Source organism: Staurois parvus, unplaced genomic scaffold (assembly GCF_062004578.1).
Source record: "Staurois parvus isolate SC_StPar_1 unplaced genomic scaffold, SC_StPar_1.0 ptg000062l, whole genome shotgun sequence".
Taxonomy (NCBI): Eukaryota; Metazoa; Chordata; class Amphibia; order Anura; family Ranidae; genus Staurois; species Staurois parvus.
In genome coordinates this window covers 863,965-886,521 of record NW_028317858.1, presented here as the reverse complement: position 1 = coordinate 886,521, position 22,557 = coordinate 863,965, and the positions used below count along the sequence as shown (strand labels likewise).

The 22,557-nt window shown below is 41.5% G+C and overlaps 1 protein-coding gene across 4 annotated transcripts in view; it reads right to left on the bottom strand.

The window, feature by feature from the left end:
• Nucleotides 1–265: 265 nt before the first annotated feature.
• The window catches only part of PEX11G (peroxisomal biogenesis factor 11 gamma), a 38,242-nt gene continuing 15,950 nt past the window's right edge, over nt 266–22,557 (bottom strand). For 2 of the 4 annotated variants that reach the window (XM_089668751.1, XM_089668754.1), the window contains 5 exons: nt 21,889–22,077; nt 17,416–17,594; nt 10,791–10,841; nt 3,094–6,950; nt 266–2,992 (listed from right to left, as the gene is read on the bottom strand). In XM_089668751.1, the coding sequence (XP_089524877.1) occupies nt 6,725–6,950; nt 10,791–10,841; nt 17,416–17,594; nt 21,889–22,077 (645 nt within the window). In that variant the 3' untranslated portion in view covers nt 266–2,992; nt 3,094–6,724. Of the gene's footprint in view, nt 2,993–3,093; nt 6,951–9,755; nt 9,869–10,790; nt 10,842–17,415; nt 17,595–21,888; nt 22,078–22,557 lie in introns of those variants that run through there. The other 2 variants (XM_089668753.1, XM_089668752.1) reach the window with 2 other exon arrangements.

Here is a 22,557-nt window from a genome sequence, read left to right as displayed (position 1 = left end):
TATCTGTATTTAAAGGATAAGTTCACCTTTTGAACAAAAATAATAAATGCACATTTTTTTGCAAGTAAAGCATTGCACCAGTGATCAGTAGATCGCTGATGCTATGCAGGTCTCCTGCAGATCTGTCAGGATATCTGCTTGCCGTACGGGATGTACAAGCAAGCAGATATACAGTTAAGTCCATATATATATTTGGACACAGGCACAATTTTCATACTTTTGGCTCTGTATGCCACCAGAATAAATTAAAATGAAACAATCCAGATTAATTTGAAATGCAGACTTTCAGCTTTAATTCAAGGGGTTGAACATAAATATCAAACACAAATTTTAGGAACTGCAACCATTTTTATACACAGTCCCTCCATTTTCAGGGGCTCAAATGTAATTGAACAAATGAATATAATCATAAATAAAATGTCCATTTTTAATATTTTATTTTTATGCAGGCAGGCTGGGTTAGCTGTCCACAGTGATAGCCAGTTCTAAAAGAAACAAGTAGTTGGCGCATCTACATACTCACCATAAAATACAGATGAAAATAGAACACATAAGAGTTGCACTCACAGAGCCTATACGATTGCTATCCATCTTGGCATTTTGATAACCAACAGGCAGGGCCGATGCTTCCACTAGGCAAACTAGACAGCTGCCTAGGGTGCACTGCCACCTAGGCACAGCACAGGCCGGCACTCTCTCTGTATGGCCCTATGGACCTCTTACATGAATTCATTAGGGCAGCACAATGGCTAAATGGTTAGCACTTCCGCCTGACAGGAGTTTGCATGTTCTCACTGTGCCTGCATGGGTTTCCTCCAGGTACTCCATCTTCCTCCCACACTCCAAAGACATGCTGGTAGGTTAATTGGCTTCTGTCTAAATTGGCCCTAGTATATGTATGAATGTCAGTTAGGGACCTTAGATTGTACACCCCTTGAGGGTTAGGGACTGATGTGAATGTACAATATATATGTAAAGCCCTGTGTAAATTGACAGCGCTACATAAGTACCTATAATAAATAAAATATTTCTCTGCAGAGTCCCCCTCTCCTTATACACAGGGAATAATAATATATTTACTCTGCACAATTGTCTCACAGCCTGTCCACACACATGACCATTTAGTAAATATTTACATGACAGTATTCCATGTAGCAATGAAATGTCGGCTCCCCCTAGGATGGGAAGTGATGACATTAGCCCAGGACCTCCAGTACACACTGGGACACACGATCCTCCAGCTGTAACAGGGAGTCAGCTAGGGACCAAATGGGGCATGTCCAGTGCTGACTCTGCCTTTTTCTACACAGCTGGAGCCAATCAATAGGCAGGGGTGTGCTCTGGTTGCAGTGTTAACCCTATGTGAGGAGGGAAGTGGTGTAGTGCTGGAAGGCTGCCTGTCCTTACTGAGAGATGCAGCCTGGACTCTGCACCCCAGGAGGAGTCATCAGAGGTGAGCCGAACCTAAGAGGATTGCGGGTCATGGAGGTGACGTGAGGAGGGGGGGCAGATTCTGATTGATCGTGTGGAACGCCATCACGTCATGAATGATCCTTAAGGTGAGGGGAGGAGCAGCAGAGGGGGAGGAAGAAGCTGGGTGCCTGTTGCCAGTGTGGCAGCTGCCAATCCTTTCAATGTTCCTCTCAGACTCAGTCCCTTACTGCAAGCTGGTTGGCGGCTGCTGATCACTGTGGAGCTTTGTAACGCTCTCTTTTTTTTTTTTGTTTCTCTGTCTGATTGGTTAATACAGTTAATTTATATTTGGTTAATATTTATTTTGTCTTTAATATTGGTGGTGGTGGCATCTTATGGCACTTATATTTGCAAATTAAAAGAAATTTAGCAGTTTAATGTTGTGTTGATTTAATATTTTCTATTGTTTTTAAAATGTTTTATTTCTTTTTTTTGTGGGGCACAAGTAGCTGGTCTTGACTAGGGCGCAAAATAGTCTAGCACTGGCCCTGCCCACTGGACCTCTTTTTTACTTGAAACTTTGTGGCCTTTGCACTGTCCAATCATAAACAGGGATGAGCAAATTGATTCAAAATTGCCAGTTAATCCAACTGGTTGTGATGCAAGGTTTCCAGATAATGGTTGAAAAAGCCAAAAATTCTTACTTCCCAGGACATAGCACAGTATAGCGTTCTTTAAAATTGCAAAGTTAGATTAAAAAAAAAGGCACAGATCTATTGATTTAAATTGGTAGTAAAGTCTCCTTGAGAAAGTCCAAAAAAAGTGCCCATCTGCAGATTTAAGGCATAATGTACTAGTATGCACTGCATACTAGTACATTATGAGATACTTACCTACAAACAGAGCCCTCCAGCGCTGGGTTGTCACAGCTCCACAGATCTCCAGCGGCTTCCATATTAACCCAGTCTTCCTTCCAGGTTCCAAATCTTCGGTCTGAGCTGCGCATGCATGGCTCAGATCACATTACCAATGACAGATGGGCAACATTTATGACAGAACAGACCTCTAGGGTCTCTTCTGGTATAAAAAGCCCTGCCTGTCAGCGGATTTTGGCATGCCAGAGTTTAATTCCATTTTAATGTAAAAAAAAAAAAGAAAAAAAGAGACCTCCAAAAATACACCACAAACACACACTAACTCTGCACCCCCTGCTTCTTATTGATACAGACTTCACTCAGAGACCGTCAGAAAATTCTGCAAACGTCTTTTTTTGAAACACCATCATAAAAAACCCCCATTTTATTAAAACAAAGGAAAAAATATATACAGGGTGACCGGCAGGAGTTGGACGGTTTTGAAAAAAAAAATACTCAACGCAAAATGTATTTAATTTTACAAAAACAGAAGTCAAGACATGCCATTTGAGTTACTTCTTAAGTTATGAAAATAATGTCATTTAGATGATGACCATCCTCTTGAATGCAGCTGAGGACCGTGTTGTGACCGAGAACGACCAATATTGATTTCTCGACGAAATAGCTGCTGCGTTGCTGTGATAGACTCAACACTTCGAACAAAGCTGTCATAAGCAAACAAACAATGTTGTAAGGGCCACTGCTTCATTGTGACTAAATTGCCATTCTAGGGGGAGGGGGGGGTGCCCCTACCGTCACCACTTACCTAGTACTACCTGTTCTAAAAACATCCGACTCCCGTCAGTCACCCTGTAATTTCACCTTTGTCAGTTGTGAACGTTCAAAGAAAAAAAAAAAACAGGTGACAAATTATTAATTTTCATAAAAATATAGGAAAGCCAATGCATTGACTGCAGAAATGTCATACTAGATCCAGACAAGAAATGTTATTATTATTAATAGAGGGCTGTCAATTTACACAGCACTTTACATATTTAGTATATTGTACCCACTATCATTCACACTGAGATGATACAACAATCATCAACTCAGTGGAAAATTCTCTGCCTATGGAGATTCTCAAATAAGTCCTAAATTAGAAATGCTTCCATATCATCCAGCCTTTTATAAAACAGGAACCATATACTGTATGTATTCAGACCTTTCCAATGATATGCCGATTAGCGTGAAAAAGTAATTTGCTGACACGGAAAATGAAAAAACATAATTCTGAATAGCCATTTATAAAATCAACTGTCCTTTTCTATTTTTGTTAGGGCTAGTTTACATCATGTGCACTGGATAAAGCAGGTCAACACTAGGGCAAACTATACATTATTTTCTATTAAACCCGTCCACGCCACAACGTTGGTGTGATGTGCAGTGCAGGCACCGCACTGGATGGCATCGCATGTTATCACGCTGTTGTGTAGTGACTTGAAGAAAGTGTCACTATATTCAAATAGAAAGGCTGCATATACAGTAATAAATATGCTTCTTTTTCAATTTTTTATGTGCTGCAGCACGATATGCACCCCCATCCCAAACACTGCTCTAATCAACATTTCTGCAATGCTGATGAGAGCAGTGTTTAGTAGAGTATGTCAGACTGCAGAAGAGGTGGGCTGCTTAGGAGCAGGAGCACTGGCCCATTTTTCCTACTGCTGCCAGGACGATTAAAAAAAAAAAAAAGTAAAAATTAGGTATATTTTTGGCATATTTATTACTATACTGTATATGTAGTCTTACTGCATTACAGTAATTAGGAGGGTTCCACTGAGCTTTAAAACATTGGAAGCCTTGTTCAGTTATGGCCCTAGTTTGGGAGTGTGAAAATGGAAAAAAAAAATAAAAAAAAACAACATGCTGTCAGTACATCACGTTGCTGTCAGTACATCAATCAGGATACATCATCTGCCACAATGTGATTACATTTAAGAATATTAGAACATTGTATTTGTCCCTACAGAATTATCGCATTGAACTATTAGTGAAGAGGGGGGTCACAGATCATTGGGTGAAGGAATGACAGCGCTCATCAAGGTTTGGTGTGTATCATAGGTTCCCATTCATCCAAAGCAGTAGCTCTGTGCAGCTCAGGGCTGCTGTTCATTTGTAAGCGGGGTGTTTATAGGGTTGTTGGTGTTGAGGGAAGGATAGGCAGAATTATTGATTGATCTGTAATATGTGGCGGACTCCTATCAAAGACTGAATTGTAAGTCCACTTCTCTGCTCTTACATACCATTTAAAGTAACTGCTAGCCCTGCCATATTATCCTTATATTTCATCCATATGTTTATTAACACAACTTTCCAGTTAGCGCTCACTATCCATTTTGCTGGATTCCCCATATGTAGGGTGGCAGTAACCTAGCAGACTTTGCTTGACAGGAAGGTTCTGCACCAAGGACTATAGTGTAGAACTGGACAGAAGGGACAGTGGCTGCACCTGCACCTTTCAGTGTATACATTGAATGCCATTGGTCTAGACTCTAGAAGATCGGAGGGTAAAACTTGCACATTTACCTGCTGTATACCTGAACATCAGTACCACATTTAGGCCGCATTCACAGCTCACGATATGGCAGAGTCGCTGAGATTCTGCCTGCAATTCCAAATCACATGGCAATCGCTACAAAACGTGCAACGCATTTGTGTGCCATTATTCTTCAATGTAACCCCAAGTGTGATGCCATTCTGCGGTTATTGCTGTGCAGCAATTGCGGCAACCCACACCATTAAAAATCATGTGAAGCTAGTTGCTCAAAATAGGAGCAGGAAATCCATTTAGGACAGCCTATTCAAGTGAATAGGCTGGCCCTATGCAACACACAGAATCGCATCAGAACCGCACTTTGGAAATCAAATCGTGGGAGCGCACATTCCCACAACACGATACGTGAACGAGGCCTAACAATATTCCACCTTTACTTTGACTTGCCTGCCCTCCCTCAGAACACACACAATCTGTAACACTGCAAAGGAAAAAGATAACAACAAGATGGTAAGTTTTAAAAACACTGTATGGAAAGCTCTTGTGTGCCATGTTGGAATGATCCATAAGAAAGAAACCAGCAATCTAATTTAATTATAGTACTATGGTAGGATTCACATTAATTATTAGGTTACATCGAAACATTATTTAAGTAAAAAAAAAAGAATACCTAATCTTGCTAAACAGCAAACAAAAAGCTGCGCAGTTATGAGACCTAGAGCCTAGATCACATGATCTTATGTTTCATAGCATTAGAGATTGCGGAGGCCTATCACCTTATACAGTGATAGCGATGAAAAATCACAGCCCAGAGCTCTGTCTTGATGTTCAAGACAGAGCTTTTAACAGAGGGAGTGATCTCTGTGGTTCTTAGAAACCTCTTAGTAAAAGCAGCACATGTTTAACCCCTTGATTGTCCTAGATAACCCCTTCTGGGAACTGTGATAACATGGTAGACAATCTGACACACTGATGCTGGAGGGAACTGACTAACTGCTACTGACATCATGAGTGACAATAATACCGTGATCAGTGATATTATACACTGCCACTGTACTAATGACACTGGCTGGGGCCAAATGTGATTATTTTTTTTATTGTTTATATTGCAAAAAATAAAAAACCCAGTGGTGATCAAATACCACCAAAAGAAAGTTCTATTTATTTGTGATGATATAAATTTTGTTTAAGTACAGCGTTGCATGACAGTGCAATTACCAGTTAATGTAGCACAGCGCGGTATAGCAAAAAAATTGCCTGGTCATGAAAGGTCTTCTGGAGCTCAAGTGGTTGAAGGCAATTTAGTATTTATCAAGTCCATTCTTTGAAACTCATAACCTGGATCCTTCTAGTCGTCATAACTAGATTCTTACTAAATGAAACGTTCAGTCTGTATCTCACTTTACAAACATCTAAGAACCCATTTATAAAAGGTTGAAGTTTCTTTCTGGGAAGACAGACACTTTAGTTTAACAGAGAAAAAAAAATGATTTTGCATACTCGTTTCAAATAGATACAATCCTTTTTAAAACTTCATTTTGCACCAAAATGTTAGCCACGAATATCCCTGAAGCGACAGTTTTGCTGCAAGCACAGGTTCTTGGAATTTTGTTTTTTATAATCACTTTCATAAAATTATTTATAACATTTCAAAGACCTACATTAACTTAAATTTAATTCATCTGCTTTCTTTTTAAAAATAAATTCATAGTCAAGCAAATGACTGAGATACCTGTACTGCAGTACATGCAGATTACTATTGTGATTGTGCCCAAAAAGTAATTAGCTTACCACACACTGATTATTTATATCAGCATTTACCGACAGCAGTCCAGTTTTAGAGAAACATAATTAAGGCAGGATGAGCCCACAAGGTTTAAAGCCTACTGTTGTGTTCTTGATCTCATACACCTGCAGCACTTCCCCCAACAGCAGTCTGGTAGATTCCAATCAATGATGAGATTGTCCCCATCAGACCCACCAACCATGTAGGAAAGCAACCACCCCACAGAAAACCAGGTGGCATCCAGTGGATGGCATTAGTCAGATCGGAGAGGCAGCTGACAATGCACAACATTTCTGACCTTGTCTGAAATTTGATTTCACCCCGGCTTTTTGGCATACCACTCCTGTAAAATAACACAATTACATATCAAAAAGACATTTTTTAATTAGTTATATATAACATTAGTAACTGGGTTTGTGTGTTAGGCATGTGATGGAAGGGTAGGTGAATTGACTGTAGTGGAAGGCTAAATTTTGGTGACAAGAAATACTGGGGGGAATTTTAAGACCGTTTTAGAGCTATGGTGGCTGAAAGATCTGCAACACACTTCTAGGCCTGTCAGGTGACTGGCCCTCCTGCATTGTGGTTTCTCCCAGCAGCTGCTTTGTCACTATGGGACACAGTGGTGATGTTGGGGTCATCAGATGGAACCACAGTGTGTAGTGAGACACGCAAGAAACCCAGAAATTTTTCAGCCAGTGCTTACCCTGCAGTGAATATTGATGACAGGGGCGACAGGAAGTATAAACCCTTTTCTTTAAAAGCAATGTTTATTTAATAATGTTCCTCTGGTGAAAAAAGTCAATTTAAAGCAGAGTTCCAACCCCTTTTTTAATTTTGCCCCCGGCCCTGAACTCTGATCAGCAATGCCGGTTGCCGATCAGAGTAAAATTAATGTTTGGAACAGGGGCAGACTGACAACTCATGGGCCCCCCGGGCAATAGGGGATTATGGGGCCCCTGTGTCCTTGCCCAAACTCAAAAAAGCCTATGAAAAAAGTACCAGGGGCATCTCATGGGGCCCCCTACTGACCCGGGCCCTCGGGCAGTGCCCGAGTTTCCAAATGGTCAGTCCGCCCCTGGTTTGGAATGTTTTCTTTTTAATGCAAATTACCTGTAGGCTAAATATAGATCTTCACTTCCATTGTACCTCCCTGTGGCGAGGTACGTCATATCCTGCCGCCTTTGGCTTCTGGGATATAAGTGTCATCAATCCCAGGAGTCAATGGGAAAACTGATTGACAGATTGCCATAACAATGTAGTGGAAACGTCTTCAGACACTGCCATTGCTATGGCAACCTGCAAGACGAGTGTGCCACACTTTGTACACACTACACAGGAGTAAGATCAGGAGGTGCATGCTGGGTAGCCAGCAGCACCGTATCCCGAAGGAAACGCCAAGCGGGCTTCAGATGCCTACAATGAAGATGGGAGCTTGCATGTCACAGAGGCTACTGTGAGCTAATTGAATAACTAAATAACTAAAAATATTATTACATATAAAGCATATGTCAGATTGCAATAGATAAGCTACGACTATCACAGGGGTGTTTTTAGAAAAAGAAAAAGGAGCTAATTTCTATCACAATTTAGGCCACTGTTCTCCATTATGAATTGAGCTTACAATTCTATCCTAAACAGCTTTTATATACCGGTAATTCCCATTCAGCACTGTAACCCTAAAGTCATTTAAGTTTCTAAAGGAAAATCAGTTTTCCTTCTGGTAATCATGAATCAATGTAGGTTTTTCACTGGTGGGAGATCCGCCCCATTTCACCTACAAATAATTCTGCAGGGTACATTACACACATGACCATGTACACAAAGTTTTGGGTTCTGCAGGAGTTGTTTTCTATTATAAAGCTAGCCATAGATAGGTTTAATCTGGTAAGGTTCAGCAGGGAGTAGCTGAGATTCTATCCATCTACGGGCAGGCTGGTTGCAGTAAAGTTGGTCGACTTAAGTACAGCCGGCCTGTTGGAATTTTGTCATCATATAGTTAAAGGTTGGTGCTTACACTCAAAAAATCATGAAAAAGTGCTTAAATCCATATAGATAGCATTACATAATAACCAAATGTCTTATTACAATAAAAGTCCCATACCATTCCGTGTGAAAAACTGCTCTATATTATATGTCCGTCCTCTTCTTCTTCCTTATTACACCAGTGCTATACCACATGTTTCGCTCTAATGCATTCACCACAATATAAGACCCCTTAACGAAAAGGAAGGAGTCTTTTTAAAGACTCAGATGCGATTTCAAAATGGTTTGGTTGGCAGGTGGTATTTCCTCTCTGTGGACACTTCTTCCCCAGTGTGCAACTCCCTCTCAGAAAATGAAAAATATTCCAAACACCAGAACCAGAAGTGACATCATAATGTAAATCATATATGATGAGCGTGTTACCACCTCTATGTTTCTCCATTTCGCCATCTTCAAAAAGCTCTACTCACTGGAGCCACCATGACTGCACAATGATGGTATTTACTTTTCGGTGTACACTATTAATTTCTTGAGATGGAGTTGAAAGTCACACTGGGGACGAAGAGTCCACAGAGAGGGAATACCATTTGCCAACCAAACCATTTTGAGATCGCATCTGAATCTTTGGAAAAAGCACTTATAGCCTTCCTTTTCATTAAGGAGTCATATATTTGTGGTGAGTACAATGGAATGAAACACGTGGTGGAGCACTGGTGTAACAAGAAAGAAGAAAAGGAAAGACATAATATTACAGAACGCTTTTTTCACACTGAATAGTGTAGGACCTTTATTGTAATGAGAGATTTGGTTATTATGTAATGCTATCTCTTTGGATTTAAGCACTTTTTCATAATTTTTAGAGTGTAAGCGCTGTATCTTTTTCAACTATATGACTGCTTAAACTGGAGTTACACTTAAAGGGGCAGCGACAAGTTTTGTACATAATGGGCACAATACAAGTAGTAATCACAAGGTTTGAGTTCTAGGGAAATTGCAATAGATTTTAATTTTTAAAGGAGCAGGCACCACTATTAGTAATCTTTCTTGGATTTTTGTCATGCCATCACTGCTGTTGACTATAGCTGCCAGAAGTGATCTTTTAATTCTGCCGGCAAAGAATGCTCCCAGATGACAAAACACAATTGTGCAGCAGTGTCCTTACCATGCTGGAAGGAAAGAAAATTGCATAATCTATATGGCAGTCTCCATCTCCAGCCCGGTGTGCCAATATTTTCTGTGGCCAGAACTAACACATGCACGTTTAATAAAGCATATCTAAACCCAAAACAAAAATGAAATATGTTACACTTTACCAGTCCTTAGATGTGGTGATTGCATTAGTTTTCTCTTTTCAGGCCTTTCTCTTTATTTTCACCTGGTAATTTGTGAATCCTGCCCTTTGTTAATCACAATTACATGATAGTTCAAGGGATTAGTCATTTACACAAACAAAGATAACATGATGTTCTGGAAGTAACAAGAACTGCATTTCTGGGTAGATCAACAGGTATTTTATGTGCTTGCTGAAAATATGTTTGACCTGGGAAAAAAAAAAAAAAAAAAAGAAGAAGAATGCAGCCACAACATCTAAGGACTGGTAAAATGCTATATATTTTTTTAATTTGTTTTGGGGTTTAGGTATGCATTAAGCAATGGTGTGTCAGAGCATAAGGATTTTGCATGCCAGACCATGGATTTTTGAGTGTCACATTTATCTACTATTTTGCTGAATGTGCTTATAGATATGGGTTCAGAGCAGGTGAATTCTTACTGATAAACTAGGTCCTGTGGCTACGTATTCCACTTTAATCCTGTGAGCAAAAAACCTTTTTATAAAAGTATGACACAAAAATCTGGCTATGCATACGGCCAATTGCCTAAACTAAATATTTCCCAATGTCCATTACATTCTTAAAGCATCTTAAAGCAGTATTAAACCCAAAAGCAAAAACGTATATTGCAGCTTATCAATTCTTAGATATGATGGCTGTATACACCACATACTGATAGCTGAAAATACTGCCCAAATATTTAGGGAGATTATTATTTTGGGTGTCACACCACCCAAAACTTCCTCCTCCTAAATATTTAATCCAGTATTTTATGCCTATGGCCAATCAGTCAAAATGTCTAGAACATACCTACAGTATATTTCTAAACATGCTTCAATACTGAACACTAATTACAAGCAACTTACTCAGAATGTTTTCCTTTAGTTCTTCTCAGTTTCAGTAAAATTCTTAAAGACCTAATCAGAGAAAAAAAACAATCCTATAAAATAAACTAAGCCATTAATTCTTTAAATTTAAATTATATAAACAAGGAATGCTAACTGCCTAGCTATCACACTGATCTTCCAGTCTTACTACTTAGTGAGTCACTGATTTGGAGCAAGCATTGGGTGTTGCAACTTCAGGGGCCACAATGTTCCATATTAGTGAATAAGTACTAAAAGGTGGATGCTGAGGATGACAATCAAACAACTGGAATTTAAAAAAAAAAAAAAAAAAAAAAAAAGAGGTCAGTAATGGCAGAACAGTTATTTTTGCTTTTAAAAGTACAAGTTCACCTTTTGGAATATGTTACATGTGTCTCCTGTATTTAGAGTGTAATATGTAACATGTTCCAGATCCTTCTGCCTTCACCTCCAGATCCCCCTTCAGTATGTCAACAAGCGGGGGATTTTATATTGGGAAAGCAGAACTTCTAATTCATTCTCCTTTTAGGCCCCTTTCACACACGTGGACCGATCGGGTCTGCCTGCCCATTTTTTAGGTGGATCCGATTGGACACTCCATTGCTCTTTATGGAGCGGTGGGTATAAAACGGACATATGTCAGTTTACACCCGCCAGCATCTGATCCGATCCTGTCTTCTAAAACAGATGGATGGAATCCATTCCCCATCCGTCTGGCAGATTGGATGACAGTTGGATGGAAACAGACAGACAGTCAGTTTCCATCCAACAGCCCATAGAGGACAGCGGGCTGTGTCAGTGTCCACTCTGCATAAGCGTAGCGGACACAGATCTGTGATCCGCTCGCTCAGCGTGGATCAGCGGGCAGATCCCCCGCTAAGCAAGGGGATCTGCCCCCTGTGAAAGAGGCCTTAAAGACAATGGAGTTTATTTACTAAAGCTAGAGAGTGCACAATCTGGTGCAGCTCTGCATAGAAACCAATCAGCTTCCAGGTTTTTATGTCAAAGCTTAATTGTACAAGCTGGAGTTAGAAGCTGATTGGCTAACATGCACAGCTGCACCAGATTTTGCACTCTCCAGCTTTACTAAATCAACCCCAATGAATTAGAAAACACTTAAATCATTTAATTATTATGACAGCCAAGTAACCAGCATATTCAGAACATGAAGTCAGCAGCCTTCCTACAGATTTACTTAAGGAGGTTGCTGAGTATACAACTCTAACTAAACACAAGTTCTCATTTTAAATAGTATTGTTTGCTCATAGGGAGCTTAAAGACAAGCAAACACACAAACAGGTTGCAAGTAATCTGACCTCTCCCTACATCGCAGGATTACTTACTTTATGTGCAAGTCACTGCTTTATATTATTATTATTATACAGGATTTATATGGCGCCAACAGTTTGCTCAGCGCTTTACAATATAACGGGAGACAATACAGCAACAATACAGTTCCATACAAGAGGGATTTGAGGGCCCTGCTCCTTGGAGCTTACAATATAGGAATATATAGAATGCAATATGTTTCTGCAATCTCCCAATCTCCACCAAAATTATGAAAATATATAGCAATCATTTAGCAATCAATGCAAAGGTTTTTCAGATTTTGCCAGAACCACTCCTTTAAAGCACTCCTCCCCTAAAACCTGATTAATGGGAGTGTGAGGGGCGTTACATGGGATTGTCAGAGTAATATGGAAACAATGCTCATATTTGTTTCAGTAAATTCCAGTATACTGCAGTTCTAGGACATTACCTGCTAATGTTGCTAGATGTTCCAGCTGAACAAGAGGGCCCTAAAGTTAAAGGAGAAGTATAGCCAAAGCAAAGCTGCAGTTTGTTCTGCACTCCTGTGCAAGTAAAGCTTGCTGTCGGCAGACGTCAAAGTGCCAGTCAAGGCTTTGAAAAGATCCCGACCATATGGTCGGGATCCACCCAGAAGCCTTGACCAGCACCTGGCTCAGGCTCTCAGCAATCCACTGAGCCTGAGCCAGCCCCTTCTGACCCTCCACAGCCCAGCACTCCAGTGAGCACTCCAGTGGGCACTGGAGGGGCAGAGCAGAGAACTAGAAATTGACAGTTATGGCTCTCTGCTCAGAGTGGAGGGGAGAACTGAACGCTCAGCGGTGTTTGATCGCCGCTCAGTTCTTAGTGCAGAGCCGGCAGGGGACAGATGCAGCATCAGATTGTTGCTGCAACTGAGAGGAATATGGATGTCCAACTACCGCCCTCTTCACCGACTTATGAAAAAGACTGGTAAATCTCACATCGCAATTGTTACTGGGTTTATTTAATTAGCCCTTTAAACTGCCACCACCACCACCTTTTTTACCAAGGAGGAGGAAACTCATAATCTTAGCAATAACAAGATTGATTTTTGAATAAACGCCTGTAAGACGCACTGTCACCACAGACAAGTATGTTCAGACATTTATACTTGATAGGAAGATTGCATATTACATATCTCCTTATTAATATTGTGGCTCACTAATGTTTAAGAATGCCTCCAAGCCTTGGTTAAAGGATAAGTTCACCTTTTGGACAAAAATAATAAATTCACTTTTTTTGCAGGTAAGAAAATGTGCATTTATTATTTTTGTCCAAAGGACCCTGAAAAGCATTGCACCAGCGATCAGTAAATCGCTGATGCCATGCAGGTCTCCTGTAGACCTGTCAGAATATCTGCTTGTCATACGGGATGTACGGTCAAGCAGATATACTGACAGGAAGCTTCAATGAACACTGTGAATAAGTGGTGTGGCCGTGTGGGCGGAGCATGGCCATGTTGTTTTCAAATTGACAGATAGTACAGGGAAACCTCTCCCCATATTATCTGTCGGAGGGAGGACGGCGGGCTTGGCTGCAGTTGTGGGAACATGTTACATGTTCCATCCTATAAACGGGTGAAACATGTAACGGCTCTTTCACATGGGACAGACCCGTTTAGCAGATCTGATTGCTCAGCGGTGGATCTCTCTGTTGCGCAAGCGGATGACAGCTCTGTCTGCTCTGGTGCTGAATTAGATCCCCATCCGTCCCTTTTTGGCAGATCGGCTGTTTGGTGGGTGTAAATGGACAAATGTCTGTTTACACTAGCCACTCCACAGAGGAGAATGGAGGTTCGGATCGGGTCCACCTGAAAAATGGGCAGATGTACCTGATCGGAATGTTTGTGTGAAAGAGCCCTAACATGATCCAAAGGTGAACCTATCCTTTAAAGGGGTGTATGAGGACAAAGTCTGATTACCTTAAATAACAAAGGAATGTAACTATATGGACAAGCCAGCCCACTCTCCTTTCAGGAATGTGCCATTTTCCTTAGAAGCTCATCATGTTGTTTGTAAGGGTGGTGGGTTGTCGATTCCTTACACATAAGTCCAGTATACAGCACACAGCTAGACTGGAAATATTTGTCTCACTCAGAACTGCCATGAGGCATTGTCTGCACTTGATCCACAGCGCCATGCCATATAATGGGAGGACCCGTGGTGGAAAACACATTTTTAGTCAAGTATTCTTGTTATATTTTCTAATATTTGTCATCTGTATCTGTCATTACTTTTATTAAATGTTATACTTATAAGTATTTGTATGATCTCTCTTTGCACATATCGAATACAACCCCAAAAACATAAACTATCACGTGACCGTGATACAAGAATACTACAGTAGCACTCTTCAGGAGATAGGGATTCTTTTAGTTTGCATTAAATGCCTTAATATCCTCAACACTTTTCAAAATAGAGTTTAATAATCAAAAAGGTCAAAATGGTGCAAATAAAATATTTACAGAAAAAAGGTGTTAACTGAAAGAGACAACAAAGCAACACAGAAATAAAAAGGAGTTGAAAATGAGAAATACTTGCAAATTCTGATTTCAGCAAAGTCCAGTGCATGAGCAAAAACAGTACAGTGGCTCATATACATCCTGTTAGGTGTTCCTTGGTTTGATGATGAAACAAGAGCTGCCCTGGCATTCCCCTTTTCTGTGGAATCAAAGGGGTGTTGACAGAGGCCATCTGACCAATTAAGCATCTGAGGGGTGGTTGCTGGGATGCCACCACTTTTATGATCAAGTCTGAGTTCATACAGTTTTCTATAAGTATTCATATCTCTGAATATCTGCAGGGTACAGTTGACTACCCTGCTTATTACTGTCCAGCATGAAATTAGCATCAAAATGATTATAGATATAATAGGTCTCGAATATCTATTTCTCATAGGGGGAGTAGAGTCCTAATCCTCCTAATGGTACCTCCTAGCATATGGGTGTTTGGGTTCAAACCCAATAACTGATGAAGGTGAATAGGACTGTATTCTGCTATACGGTCATAGTTTCAGAAGTTATGAAATATAGTGGGCTTCTACTGAGACAGATGTGTGTTCTACAGACTTCCAGCTAAGGTATTTATGACCCAATGTCTGTTAATTCTTCTAGTCACTGAAGCGGCTACGTCAGACACTTTTATGGGCCCTGAGATGTGTATTGGGGGTTAGATTCTGCTACTGCTATTAACAGACAGATAAGGGGTGTCAGTTAACAGTTGTGTATTGTATAAACTGAAGGAAGGAGGAGGGAAAGGTTACTGTGGCTATGCCTTCTTATGACAACATAGCATGGGAGACTTGTGACGTGAACAAAATGGCTGCGAACACACAGCTATTCGGTGCCAGGTACATACGACCACTACAGCATCCACCAAGCTGAGTATAATGGGTTTTTTTTAAAGCCCATATTTCTCTTTTAACTCATCCTGAACTACAAACATTGGAGTGTTATTTACACAAAGAACTTGGCTCCCTTTATCCACTGGCCAACTTGATCCTGAACTCCAGGCAAATAAAAAACACCAGTTTGTGAAGGTGTGTGTTCATAACAGTGTGAAGACCTGAGCTTTTCTGCACGCATTCTGCTAGAGCGCAAAGAAATCAATTGTTCTCTAATGTGCCCTGTTCACACCACAACACTGCATTAGGTGCAGATTTTTTCCTGCACAGGAATCTGCAATGTGTATAAAACTAATTGAACCACACTTGAAAATTGATGTAAACTTGTGTCTCTGCAAGTGAAATCTGTGCAGTTTTTTTCTGCATGTATGGTGTGAACGAGGTTTAACCACCTTCCGCCCACCCTATAGTACAATGACGGGCGCAAGTTGGTTCTCTCGTTCTGACAGGACGTCATATGACTCAGGTAGCGCGCAGCGCGGCAATCGCCGGTGCGCTGTGCCCCTCGGACACAGCGAATCACGGAAAGAGCCGAAGATATCGGCTCGGTCATGTGATCAGCTGTGTCCAATCACAGCTGATCACATGTAAACACGGAAATGCCGGTTATCGACATTTCTCTCCTCTCGAGCTGTCACGCTGACAGCTCGAGAGGAGAGCCAGTAATCGGCTTTCCGCGGAGGGGGCATGTACACTGATCATCAGGGCACTGATGATCAGTGTGCCCTGATGATCAGTGTGGCCCCAGAAGTGCCACCTGTCAGTGCTCGCCAGTGCCCATCAGTGCCACATATCAGTGCACATCAATGCCACATATCAGTGCCCATCTGAGCTGCCTTTCAATGTCACCCATCAGTGCCAATCAGTGCCACCTATCAGTGCTGCCAATCAGTCCCAGTCAGTGTCGCCTATTAGTGCAGCCTATCAGTGCCGCCTATCAGTGCTAGCCAGTGCCGCCTATCAGTGCCATATATCAGTGTCATGTATCAGTGTCATGTGTCAGTGCTGCCTTTCAGTGCCCATCAGTGATGCCTGTCATTGCCCATCAGTGCAACCTACCAGTGCCACCTATCAGTGTCCATCAGTGCAGTCTATCAGTGCCCATCACTGCAACCTCATTAGTGCACATCAGTGAAGGAGAAAAATCACTTATTTACAAAATTGTATAACAAAAACGAAGAAAAAACTTTTTTTTTTCCACAATTTTCAGTGGTTTTTGGTTTGTTTAAGAATAAATAAAAATCCCAGAGGTGATTAAATACCACCAAAAGAAAGCTCTGTCTCAAAAAAATTATCAAAATTTCATATGGGTACAGTGTTGCATGACTGCGCAATTGTCATTCAAAGTGTGACAGCGCTGGAAGCTGGAAATTGGCCTGGGCAGGAAGGGGGTATAAGTGCCCTGTAGGCTAGTGGTTAAAGAATCATTAAGTTCACTTTTAAAAAGCAACTGTTATAAGCACCTGATTTTGATTTGCTATCAGCCTGTTGCCGTTCCTGTACAGCAGAGCTCAGTCTGGGAGAAGAAGCACAAGGAGCCAATAATTTGTACTACAGAACTCAAGGGTTAACAAATAATATGCTGACAGAAGGGGGATCTGAATACCAGACAAATGCGCTCCTTTTACTTCTGTTCCTTCTCCTTAACTGTAATACTGTAAAACTGTAATAGAGCAAATCAGGTCACAAGACTGGCTGTGTGCCAGGGCTGTGTAATATATGGACAGAAATGCAAACCCTGTTACAAGTAAAACATCCTAGAGTTCAGTTTTAAAGTGCAGATGAAACACAAGTGTAAAATACAAGAGCAAAATACCGTGTAAAATGTTCTATAGCTGCATATTTTAGTATGTGCAAGTGCTCTGTTCTTAACTAATAGTTTGAAGCAACATACCTTATTATTCCTACTAAAAGTGAAAGACCCCAAAGAGCAGTGCTCGCAGTCCACCAAATATCAGATTTGGTTTGAATCACCCCAGCGTCAGCAGCCCAGGCCACATGCTCACATGGATAGTAGAGCTGATCAAATATGTTACCAATGACAGATATCCATCGGATAAGACGGTCCTCCTCCTGGTCAAGTTTATACAATTAAAGAAATACTGTGAGTTAAATAATACACAGCGGTATGCAGAGAAATTTAGGAAACAGGTTTCTTGATTTTCTGTTCATGTAGCACAATGTAACATACAGTTTTAATGTATTGGACTAAACAACTCTTTGGAAAAATGCATTAAAAGGTGCTACTCACTGTAAAGTGGGGCAGAAACTCAGCTGCTTTAACTCTTAGGGCCAGTTCACACCAGAATCACACAGGAACAAGATCCAGGTTCCTGTGCGATTCCTGTACATCCCATGCAGTGCGATTTGGAGGGCTGCAAATCGCACCAGGCTGCACAAAAAATAAAACATGTACGCCGCTCCAAGTCACATGATACTTCAGTACCACATGATCTGGTGCCCACAAATGAACTGCGATTGCCTTGAATGGATTTTTTTTTACCTCTGGCGCAATTGGGAAGAATTCCCCTCATTTCCTGTACAAAACATGAGGGAATATGGGTATCACTGGACCAGGATGGCACACACAGCAATAAAAACATTGTCAGACGTAAGAACATCATCATCCTTCCAATGAGATCCTGGATAATGCCAATTAGCCCACATGTCAACACAATGCATGATCACCATTTTGCAAAAGCTGGGCACTCAGCATGCCTTGGGGTCTTACTGCAAGAACTGTCATATTGCTCTCATCTAGGTGCTGCAGATGAAAGCAGAGGAAGATAGGTATATTAATGAAATCACCCCTCCCCCACTGTTTTTTACAGTTTAGTGCAGTGAAAGTGCCCTTTCTTTATAAGAGTTAGTGCAAGGTCTGCTTTAACCGGAACAGCTAAACAAAAACCTTAACTCTAACACTAACCCAGCCTCAGAGTTTAATCCCTTATACTAAACTAACCCCTTCTGCAGCATCCTTATCCCATCCTATGCTAGAAGCAACAACACTGAATCCTTAAGCTACTGAACAAAGTGGTTTGGGTCTGTATGTTTCTTTTTGGGTGGGGGGATTCAAATCACAAGAGAAATACAAAGTAACTTAGATCTTAGGTCTTAGCAGAAACTGGGTTGAAGTGATTCTAAATTTTTTTTTTTTTTAATAACAAACATGGCATACTTACCCTGCTCTGGGCAATGGTTTTGTACAGAGCAACCCCCATCCTTTTCTTTTTTGGTCCCCCCTGCTAGTGATCCTGCTTCCTCCCCCCTGCTAAGAGCCCCCAATAGCAAACCACTTTCTATGGTGGCACGCAAGCAGGCTTGCTTCCAAGCCACGCTCCTGTGAATGGACATGACTCAGTCACACACAGAGCTCGGCCCTGACTCGCACCCGCTCTCTCCTCATTGGCTCACTGGCTGTGATTGACAGCTAAAGGCTCCTGCTGCTGTGTGAGCCAATGAGAAGGGAGAGGCCTGAGAGAGCTGCTTCTCTCATGAACATCGCTGGAGCGAGAAGGGGCTCAGGTAAGTATGAGGGGGGGAAGTAGGGGGAGCTGCACCCAGAAGGGTTTTTACCTTAATGCCTTCAGCCTGTAGGACCACTTTAAATCAGATTACCACTCTGAAACCCCCCAGACTCTACATAAAACTATATGTTGTAATTATTTGTTATTACATAAAATAGCCTTCATTGACAGAAGCTGAGAAAATAAAAAAAATTAACATTTCATCTAATAAAAAAAAGGAATTCTAGGATTTGGATTTACACACTACATTTTTACCATATACAGTTGCAAGAAAAAGTATGTGAACCCCTTGGGATTACGTGGAGTTTTGCATGAATTGGGCATAAAATGTGCTCTGAACGTCATCTAAGTCACAACAATAGAAGAACACAGTCTGCTGAACATAATACTACACAAACATTAGATGTTGCCATGGTTTAATTGCACATAACATGTAAACATTCACAGTGCAGGGAGGAAAAAGTATGTGAGGCCCTAGCTTAATGACTTCTCCCAGAGCTAATTGGAGCCAGGAGTGAGCCAACCTTGACTCCAATCAGTGTGATGATATTGGATGTGTTGCTGACAGCTGTCCTGCCCTTAATAAACACACACCTGTTTTGGGTTTACTGGTTTCAAGAAGCACTGTCTGATGTGAACCATGCCTTGCAGAAAAGAGCTCTCAGAAGACCTACGATCAAGAATTGTTGACTTGCATGAAGCTGGAAAGGGTTACAAAAGTATCTCCAAAAGCCTTGATGTTCATGTGTCCACGCTAAGACAGACTGTCTACAAATCGAGAAAGTTTAGCACTGTTGCTACTCTCCCTAGGCGTGGTCGTCCTGTAAAAATGACTGCAAGAGCACAGCGCAGAATGCTGCATGAGGTAAAGAAGAATCCCAGAGTGTCAGCTAAAGACCTACAGAAATCTCTGGCACATGCTAACATTTTTGTTGACACATCTACAATAAGGAAAACATTAAACAAGAATGGAGTACATGGGAGGACACCACGGAGGAAGCCATTGCTGTCCAAAAAGAATATTGCAGCACGTTTGAAGTTTGCAAAAGAGCACCTGGATGTTCCACAGCACTACTGGCAAAATATACTGTGGACAGATGAAACCAAGATTGAGTGGTTTGGGAAAAATACACAACACTATGTGTGGAGAAAAAAAGGCACAGCACACCAACATCAAAACCTCATCCCCACTATAAAACATGGCGGAGGGAGCATCATGGTTTGGGGCTGCTTTGCTGCCTCAGGGTCTGGACGGATTGTTGTCACTGATGGGAAAATGAATTCCAGAGTTTATCAAGACATTTTGCAGGAAAACGTACGACCATCTGTCCGCCAACTGAAGTTCCGCAGAGGATGGGTGATGCAACAGGACAATGACCCAAAGCATACAAGTAATTCAACAAAACAATGGCTACAACAGCACAGACTGGAGTGGCCCAGTCAGAGTTCTAACCTGAACCCGATTGAAATGCTGTGGCATGACCTTAATAGAGCGATTCACACCAGACATCCCAAGAATATTGCTACACTGAAACAGTTTTGTGAAGAGGAGTGGTCCAAAATTACTCCAGATCGTTGTGCAGGTCTGATCTTCAACTACAGGAAACGTTTGGTTGAGGTTATTGCTGCCAAAGGAGGGTCAACCAGTTATTAAGTCCAAAGGTTCACATACTTTTTCCTCCCTGCACTGTGAATGTTTACATGTTATGTGCAATTAAACCATGGCAACATCTAATGTTTGTGTAGTATTATGTTCAGCAGACTGTGTTCTTCTATTGTTGTGACTTAGATGACGTTCAGAGCACATTTTATGCCCAATTCATGCAAAACTCCACGTAATCCCAAGGGGTTCACATACTTTTTCTTGCAACTGTACATTAGAGCTAATGAGAAAGTTACAGCATTTGATGACAAAAAAGTAGAAAATCTTAAAGTGACAATGTTACTTAACTATCTAAGTAAACTATCTAAAAAAAAAATCTGTGTTCTGCCTTAGATGAGCTCTAGTAGCCTATTCTGGTGGACTTTGTTTCTTTACTTTACTCCATTCTAGCAATGTGGCCTATGTCAGACTCTTCAGCATTGGACACTTCCTGGAATGTTCCTGACCACATGCTGTGGTTCTGTGCTGTGAACTGTCATTGAAGTCTGAGGATGTGAGACAGCGTGAGGTGGGGAACAATGTCATCTGACACTCTCAAAAGTGAGAAATGCTGAAGAGTTAGAAATGGAGAGACTATAATACACATGGGACACCAGACATGTGGGCACAGTGCTCGCCTACTGCATGGAACTGCCACATAAACTGTTTTAATCAACTGATAGGGCTGCTTTAAAGGAGAAGTAGGGGTAAGGCTCTTTTGGCGTTACTTCTCCTGTGGGTCACAAGAGTACACTCCATTCTGCATTCCTGTTACCCAGGGCTAAAGCCCCCTGTTGGCTGATGTCATTCAGCCGGTCCAGCCTGTGGAGGGATCCTGACTTTATTGTCAGGATCCACCCAGATGCCTGAGCAGCAGCTGGCTCAGCCTCTCAGTGTGCTGCTGAGACCCTGAGCCAACTGCTCCTGCCCTCTCCACAGCCTGGCACTCCAGAGAGCGCTAGAGGGGTACAGAGCAGAGAGCCAGTGACCGACAGTCCTTGCTATCTGTTTACTGAAGACCGAGAACTGAACGATCAGTAGTTTTTTGTTTTTTTTTCAAAAACCCATACTTTTCTTTTAACGGGCTATCATTGTACGGGTAAAGGATTTTAACATACGTTGAGGAATCGCCTTCACTGTATGCTGGCTTTTCTCAGGATGTTTATCAGGTAATACACAAACATAATGGTCAACTCACTTTTTTTCCTAGGCCATATTGAAGAGAGTATGCAAGCATAGATAGGTCATCAAACAGCCTCAGTACAGTCCGACAGTGGCTTAGTTGTGAAGCTATAATGAGAAAGCTTTTTCCATACTGCTGTTTATCTCCACGCGTCTGTGTAATGACACCACCAAGTAACTGGCAGCTGTAGCACAATGTTCGCATCTATGAAAAGAATATGTAAAACATTCACAGGTATAAGAACCTCATCCAAAACAGAATACAGTATTGTTATTCACTTAGTGCTTCTTATCACTATAAACAAGGTTAAAATACAATAAAAGTTAAGGTACATGACTTTTCTATCTTTTGGAATGGATTAGAAGACAGGGAATTAGACCCCATGTCAGGTTTTTAGGGCTATTGTCAGGGTTCTGTCCACAGCAGAAGTTCTAGGAGATCTGGTACTCCTGCCAGTACCCTGCATGGCTGCAGAACTGTACGATGGCGAAGATCCATGCATGACGCACGGACGTGAGCTGGAACACGCATGCGCACTGGCGCATAGTTGCACACGCATTGGCTCAGTTTGGTGCCAGACGGCCTTTATAAGGAGGCTCATCACTCCAAGTTGCTAGTTGATCTCTGGCTCCCCAGTAGCATTGTCTGTGTTCCTTGCTATAGTGACTTCCTGTTACCAACCCG